An 8651-nucleotide genomic window follows, 5' to 3' on the forward strand; every position below is an offset into this window, starting at 1 on the left:
AAAAAAAAAAAAAAAAAAAAAAAAAAAAAAAAAAAAAAAAAAAAAAAACATAAAAACAGAGCATTTTAAGGCTGAATCTGAATGGGCAAAATTGCATTTCTAGATCCTTTGCTCTTTCCAAACGAGAAGAAGGATCTTCGAATTCTGTTACTGCAACCTTCAATCTCATTCTCACCGCCGCCATTCTGCCGCACCACCGCCTGCACCACCACATACATCTTCCGGTTGCTGGAAGAATCCATGGAAAACGACCTTCTAATCGGCTGCATTAGAAACTCCTCATCTTTCTTCCTCATGTCAATACACTCATCTCCCATACTCGTAACCTTCGTAAGCTTGCTCCCTGATTTCGGCGCCTCCCTGAAGATCGACGAATGAGGGCGGCTGCGGTTGGGATTCCGAACAACCTCAATTACAGGGAATTCCTCATTGGCGGCGGCGATGGGGATGAAATTGGGGGTGGAATCTCGAGGGGAAGGGGGTTGATCTGCCGGAATCAGCCAATTTTTGGCGGAGATTGTGGCTCTGCAAAGTGGGCAGTTAGAATTGTTCTGAAACCAAATGTCGATGCAATCAACGTGAAAGAGATGGCTGCAGATCGGAATCTTTCTCAATTCCTCCTCCGGCTGAAATTCCATCAGGCAAACGGCGCATTCCCTGCCGGCGGTTGTTTCGTTGGTGGGTTTTTTGTAACGAATCAGTGGGATTGATTGGATGGTTAATGGGTCCAACCCACGCGGCTCCACCGGCTCCTGCAGTATTACGGTGTCTTCACGGCTGTCGGAGAGGGAAAACTGGTGGAGGATTTCAATTGGGTGCCAGTTGAAACAGCCTTTGATGGCGAAGATATAATAGCCGACGAGAAAAATTGCGGTGGCGCAGAATACGACGACGGCAACGGCGATGATCGGAAAACTGGAAACATAGGTGGAAGAATGAAGCGAACCAAACGACGGACCGATGAGGATTTCGGGCATTATCGGAAAATTTCGAGTTGCAGAGTGGAAGAGACGGGGAAGACGAGGATTGAAATTTTGAGGATTTTGATTTTTTTTTTTTAAAAAAGAAAAATTTGTTAAAAAGAACTAAACATTGCAACAAATCAACAATATTGAGTTTCTAATTAGAAAATCACCATACAAATCCAAAGTTAAGTTTTTAGTTATGATCCAATTAATCCTTTAATGTGATAACTAAAATGTGATATGATATCTTGTAATAACATGACATTAAAGAACGAATAATTATTATCTTCACGGCAATGTTTTGTAAGCATGTCTCTATTACTTATTAACTTTTAAACAAGTTCTCGAGGTTTTGTTTGTTTGCAACTAATTAAAATGTATTATGTGTGATCCAATATCGATTGGGGAGGAGAACGGAACATTTTTAATAAGGGTGTGAAAATTTATTCTTAGCAAAAGCGTTTTAAAAACTTTGAGGAGAATCCTGAAAGTCCAAAAAGGACAATATATGTTAGCGATGTGGTTGGGCTGTTTCAAATGGTATCAGAGTCAGACATGGGGCGATGTGCAAGCAAGGAGGCTGAACCCTAAAGGGGGGAGGAGGTGAACATGAAGCGGTGTGCCAATAAAGACGTTGGACATCGAAGAGAGGTGAATTGGGGGGTCCCACATCGATTGAGGAAGGAAACGAGTGATAGCAAGGACGCTGGGTCTTCAAAGGGTGGATTTTGAGATCTCACATCAATTGATGAGGAAAACGGAAAATTTTTTATAAGGGTGTAAAAATCTCTTCCTAACAGAGAGGACAATATCGATTAGGTGTGGGATTAGTTACAAATGACAATATCTATTAGCTATGGGCGATTTGTCCTTTCATGCCTGCCTATCGACCTTTTGTTGATTGTCTTCGGATTTGAACCTAAAGAGCCTCGTCTTTTGGCGTATTCAACCATTCCACCCTCAAAAATTTTTGTAGCATGTAAATTTCTTCCATGTATCCTCGATTTCGATTGGTTTCTCAGTGAATTAATACATCATTTTTTAAAATCAAAAGTATTAAATTGAAAAAAAACAAAAAACAAAAAGTGCAAGTTGGATTCCAACGTTAAAAATGCTGCCCTTCTAGAAATCCCACTTGAAGAATAATAGCTTTTGTTTTTATTGGTTCAATTACAAAAGAAAAAAAAAAAAAAGAAGAAAACAGCCTTTTATCTCCAAATTAATTTCAAAATAGTTTTATATATTTTGATTTTATTTTATAAAATAAACCCTTTCTAAATATTGATATTTTTTAAATAAAACTACTTAAAAATTATATCTAACCAAATATACGACAAAGTTTTAATAAAAATAAAATAAAATTAAGCTTCAACGAACTAAAAATGCAGATATAACCCAAGCCACATATCATTAAATCAAAAAATAATATAAAATTTTATCATTTTGTATGGACTTTTTGCTTCAATTCCATAATGTGCGTCCCGTAGACTTATGTAACACGTGAAGTCTCCGCTAAAAAGTATAATTTTTCTCCTTTTATCAACCTGTTAAATATGTTTTTAGAATATGTAAATCACTTTTAGTCTAAAGTTAAGGGTCCCTAAATTAGTGAACGGCAGACATAAATATCTCAAAAATATTGATTTTGATTTTGGTCAAACGTTTGAAATTTCTCCATACATGTTTCATTGTCTCAAACATTTTCCTTATTTTAAATGGGATTTTTTCTATTTCTCTTTTAATTTCACTCCCAAAATTACCTTTTATAAATAGTAATTTTTATATTCTTAAATTAAATAATAAACAATAAAATATCTCAGAAGCTTCTAATTGATTATATATATATAATAAATAAAGAACAAAAGAAAAACTCACGTGGTGACGTCAAGATTTTCTTTTGACTGATTTTAGTTCTATAAAAAGGTGATGATTTTGGTATCCTACTTGCCCATTAAACCATGCAAAATGGACGTGGAAGGGATGTCCGGCAATGATCAGGGTGGCGAGGTTCGATACCGTGGAGTGCGGCGGCGTCCATGGGGGAAGTTTGCTTCTGAGATTCGTGACTCGTCGAGACACGGGGCTCGGGTTTGGCTTGGAACTTTCAACACGGCGGAGGAGGCAGCTCGGGCCTATGACCGAGCTGCCTATGCCATGCGTGGTCATTTGGCTGTCTTGAATTTTCCTAATGAATATCCATCTCTCGGTGGCAGTTCTTCTTCCTCTTCTGGTCTAGCTCCGAGGCGCCATGGCCCGAGTGAGCACCAAGTGATTGAATTTGAATGTGTCGATGATAGGATACTGGAAGAGCTTCTTGAGTATGAGGAGAAAAGGAAGAAGATGTGAAATTAAAAAATATGGTAACCTTCTTTGGGATTTGTCTATCAATAATTTTGTGTTGTAATTTTCCCAAAAGTTGGTCTATATAATATTAAGGGTTAACCTTAATTAACTACTTTTGTTTTTTCTTAATCTTTTTTTTCTTCGCATTTTATGATAAAACTAATTGATTTTTACGTTTGAAATCGCTATGTTGCTGATTATAACAGCTAAAGCCCACCGCTAGCAAATAATGTTTCTTTTGATTTTTCTTCTCGAGTTTTCTCTCGTAATTTTTAAACCCTAGAAAATATTTCGTAAGTAAATTAAAAATAGATAAAAGAATATTGATATATTATATTTAATTATGAAAATAGTTTCTTTTAAAAATGGTTTTGACAGGGTTGAGTTTGACGAATTGTATAAAGGTAATAAAAGTTGAATTTAAAGAATTTTTGGTTTTCTATGCACATAAATCTGCATAAATTCAAAGACCTCCCAAAATTCTATCTTTTCAGATATTTTCAACTCGCTTTTCTAGAATCCACCTAACGATCCTTTCTAAATAAGTCAGACGGATTAATCCTATTTTCAAATTGATTGGTGCTATGAACATTTTTTATGACCGATTTGGAGTTTGATAACTATTTTTGTGGTGATTTTTTTTGTTGAAATTTGTGGGTCACTATTGATTTACAGTTTTTCGACTCATTTGGAGGTTGATTGGTTTGGTTCTTGAGGTCCAATTCAACCTAGGCATTTGTAGCCTTAGTCTAGCCAGATGCTCGTCGGTTCATGTTCGTCCACATTCATTGCACACGTTCCACTCTCTAGCCACCATTCAACTCTGGTTCACATCCCGCTCAATGCTTTAGCTCTAATTCCATCAATTTTTAGCTGGTTCTAGTCTTTTCAGCGAGTTCAGAACAGTTCATTGTATTTTGAAACAAACTTTATGATCGATTTTTCATATACCTTGAGGGTTGTTAGTATGGATTCTATTAGGGTTGAACTTAAAAGACAATCGATGTATAGGAGTATTGTACGTATTTAACTAATCGATGCTAAGTGGACTTACAGTTGGAATGCCTAAGAGCTAAGTTGGATGAAGTTTTTGATGCCTAAATAATACGTACCTTCTAGACTAAGATTACATGTTCTTGAATTCAATATTATGTATGATTTTATATGATATATGTTCACTCACATGGTGACTTTGTATAAATATAATATGCGAGTATTAATAGTTATTATAAGTACTTTAAAGTAGGATTATTTTCTACTAAAAATAGGGTCATTAGAAAGGACAAATTAATGAGTTCATAAAATATATATATATATTTGTCTTTACATTTACTATTCGGTAAGAGTTCAAGCAAATTTAGTCATTTAGAACTTTTCCTTCAAAGATTCCTTTCAAGAATTTAAACGTGCTGCTAAAGAAAGATTTCAATACTATTATAAAAAATGTTTCGTTTCTCCCTACAACCGAGACATTGGATGTCACACCTCTCCTCATGTTAATTAGTTATGTTTTTTTTTTGAGACCAAATTTTGGGTCATTGTGGAAAATCTAATTGGCCCATTACTATTGAAACTAGACTTGATTATAATTAACCAATATATTAGTATTTAATAGATGTGATTATAATTAATCTAAAGAAGTTCACGATTCTTTAACTAATTTTTAAATTTTTTCATTTTATCCATTTTTTTTTCTTTTTTCATTATTATTAATTAGAATTTATTAAACACATACTTACTTCGTATTACAACTATTTTCTAAAAGAACATGCCGTCATTAATCCTAAATAAAATTAAAATATTGTCGAGTAATTAAATAAAAATGTAGCTAAAATTTTTTAAAAAATATATTCCTCGAACTAAATATAAAAATTATAATAATTTTTGTAATAAAGACAAAAATTATAATAGAGAAAAATAATTATAATAAAAATCCACATTGTATATTAATTGACATGAAATATATATATATATATATAATGAATTATTTTAATTTTGGTCACATTATGTGATACACTTCGCCTACTTGTCCCTAAAGTCTACACCCTAATCTATATGCTACCTTCCTAAAATAGTATTAATCGCATTTTCCTTATTATTATTATTAATTTCATTTTTTTACCCAAACACGTGAAATGAATAATTCATTCATTATAATTTAAAATCGTTGTTATTAGCGAAAGAATAATAATTTCTTTTAGCACTTTTAAATATAGTACTCATATTTAAATTCAAGATTTAATGGCTTCAACATGACTTTGTTTACTACTTGTCTTGAATTGCTTCTAAGAGTGAAGACTATTCTTATCCTCGTGAGTTTATTTTAAAATTTTTGTAAGTATTTATATTTGTTTTTAATAAATCAAAACCATATGATATTAATTAAATGGAATTAGACGTAACCCCATCGTACTTTCTTTTCACAAGAAATTAAATTATATTATCCATTTCGGTGGCTGAACCTTATGTCAAATCTTGGGTCAAGCTCCTTTTGAAATTGAAAGTCTAAGCCTACTCGAAAACTTAAGGCTATGTCTAGATTATAATAAAATATTAGAGTTCTTATAGCTTCGTCGAATTTAATTTTAAAATATTATAGATTTTATCTTTGTAGTTTTATAATTAAGAAACATTTCGAATATAATTAAGAAGATTTAGACATTAATTCGAGCATAATTTAGTTGATAAAATATAAATTATCATTCTAAAATCTCAGCAGTTCATTCGGTCACTTAATATTAGTCGGTGACGGTAGTAAAAATGATAATATTTATTTAAGTTTATGATTTAAATTGATAAAGTTTTAAAAAATTATTGTAAAAAATTGGAACATTTTTCTAAAGAAAAAATAGAACCGACATGTTATCCAATAAATTAAAATTGTCAATAATCAAAAGCTGACTAGTAGAGTGAGAATTGGCGGTTGGATTTTTTATTTATTTATTATTTATTTGAAAAATATTTGAATGGCCATAAAAGCACAATTATTAAATGCAATCCCTCATCTTTAAATATTAAAAAATATTACTATTTTATTTTTCGGGAGAGAATTTTCTGTTTAAACAAACAGATAATGTGACATCCAATAAGAGAATGCGAGATCTCTATCAATTGGAGAGAGGAACAAATGTTAGCTAGATACTGGATTTAGACTTCGGTAGGTGAATTGTAAGATCCTACATTAGTTGGAGAGAAAAACAAAACATTTTTTATTATTAAGTATGTAAACCTCTCTATAGCAGACGCATTCTAAAGTAATTCATGTTGCGGAGCTATCGTTTCTCGGAACTCCAAAAATCAAAAATATAAATTTAAAAGAATAGACGGATCTCTAATAATTTTAATGGGTAAGGAGTATTATTATAAAAATACCAATTATATTTTCACTATCAAAATCTTTAATCATGATACAAATAAATTATTATTTTAAAACATATTTAGCCTAATATTTGATTAGATGGCTTCCAATTTTATCAATTATGGATAATACTTAGAGTATTTTAACCATCCACCTTTTTGAATTTAAATTGACCAAGTTGAATTCGTTTTTTTTTTTTATAATTAAATTAAAATGGACATTCACCTCACGACACGACCAAAAATCAACTCACATCATAATATATTTCTATTATGATGTAAAAAATTATGATGAAAAGGTTGAACATTCACCTCAACATGTGGAACCTAAATAATTCCAGTCAAAACATTCCATTTTTTTTTATGTTCTGAGGGATTTTACTCTAATTGATGGGTATTGATACCTAATCTGAAGAACCGAACTTTACCCATCAAAGTGCCTCATGTCATGAAACTAATTAGATTATTGATGCTAACAAGAGTGTCAGCCAAGTTTGTTGGCATATAATGTCTTAACACACAAAGAGATACTTTAAGCCCTGACTCACTGTCCGTGGACGAACCTTGCAGAGAGATTATGATTTTTTAGTGGAAGTTTGAGTTCGTTAAGGGATTATAGTAAAAAAAAGGTTCAGGTCAGGTTGATAAATGAGGTAAATAGGTTCTGATAAGATAAGGAATCACTACAAGGAGAGTAAGATTCGGATTACCTTGTTGATCGAATATCTCAAGGCAAGAGCATTGTCTGTGAGATTCGAATCACTCCACGAGCAAGATCGATCATGTCTAATTTGAATGATTCTTGTTGATCAAATATCTCAAGGCAAGAACACTTGCTTCAGATTCAAATCACTCCACAAGTAAGATTGATCATGTCGAGCTTGAATGATTCTATATGCAACCTAAACTACATAGAATTGCAAAGAAACTTAACCGTTGGCTAAAGAAGAGCACAAATGCTCTTTTACTATATTTTCAAGTCTACTTACAAATGCAACATACATGGCTGTATATAAAACTACTAAAGACATTCATACTTAATGGCCTTAATTAACCATTATGTTATTTGTAACTTAAAGTATATTAAAAGTCTTAAAATACATTAATGAAGTATATTAACTCTAAATTACTCTAAAGTGTAATCCACCCAAAATTCAAAACATGAAACTTCATTCTTCTTCAATGTGGCATGAATTGAAATATCTTTTGATAATTTCAACAATATTTTCTTCTCATATTCATTGAAGCATATTGTATGATTGATGTCTCTTGGTTCATATCCGATTCAGGTTTCATTGCAGGTAAATTATAAAGAAAGAAGATGGGTTCCTTCCCAAAATCAGTCGACTATCCAATTTTCATCCTGGGTTGATAAATGTTCTTATCACTACGATAGATGAAATACACAAACATAGGAAAAAAAAAAACAAGAAATAACATGAAAAATGATGTAATTAATCATATAAGTTAGAGAAAAATAGATGGAGTGATAAAAATGAAGAAAAATAATAAAATGCTCTCTTGTTGGTGAAGTTTCATTGTCTAAGATACGAAAGATTTTTAAAATTGACATATAGAAAGAGAAATGTTCCCATTTTGAATACTCATTTTCAATCATATCCTTTAAGTTGTGTAGCAAATTTGGAGAATTTATGGACTCATTTCACATGAATCTACATCCTACACTTCCCTAAAAAAGTAGGATAAGAGTCGTGATAGGATGTGCATTTGGTAATCATTTCTATCTATAGTTTTTTTCTTCAAATTTTCATTTATTCAGAGCGTTCATATGACTCGATAATCTAATCAATTTAGATTATCTAACTCAAATCATAAAAGTTATGTCGGGTTAGAATTTTTTTTTTTTTTTTTTCATTTGGGTTTGGTTGAATATTTAAAAAACTGAAAAAGAATTCGGTTTAGTTTGATGGTTAACATTTTTTTTTGGTCAGAGTCCATTCAACAACAAAAAAAAAAAAAAAAAAA

The 8651-nt window shown here is 31.7% G+C and overlaps 2 protein-coding genes across 2 annotated transcripts; one reads left to right on the plus strand and one right to left on the minus strand.

Moving 5' to 3' along the window:
• Positions 1-10: 10 nt before the first annotated feature.
• LOC111494770 (RING-H2 finger protein ATL16-like) lies at positions 11-1227 on the minus strand. The gene has a single exon (XM_023144761.1). The coding sequence runs from the start codon at positions 975-977 to the stop codon at positions 66-68; it is 912 nt and encodes a 303-aa protein (XP_023000529.1). The 5' UTR covers positions 978-1227; the 3' UTR covers positions 11-65.
• A 1703-nt stretch (positions 1228-2930) lies between these two features.
• LOC111494864 (ethylene-responsive transcription factor ERF098-like) lies at positions 2931-3311 on the plus strand. The gene has a single exon (XM_023144854.1). It carries the CDS (start codon positions 2931-2933, stop codon positions 3309-3311), a length of 381 nt encoding a protein of 126 aa, XP_023000622.1.
• Positions 3312-8651: the final 5340 nt, after the last annotated feature.

Source organism: Cucurbita maxima, unplaced genomic scaffold (assembly GCF_002738345.1).
Source record: "Cucurbita maxima cultivar Rimu unplaced genomic scaffold, Cmax_1.0 Cma_Scf00020, whole genome shotgun sequence".
NCBI classification, from domain to species: domain Eukaryota; kingdom Viridiplantae; phylum Streptophyta; class Magnoliopsida; order Cucurbitales; family Cucurbitaceae; genus Cucurbita; species Cucurbita maxima.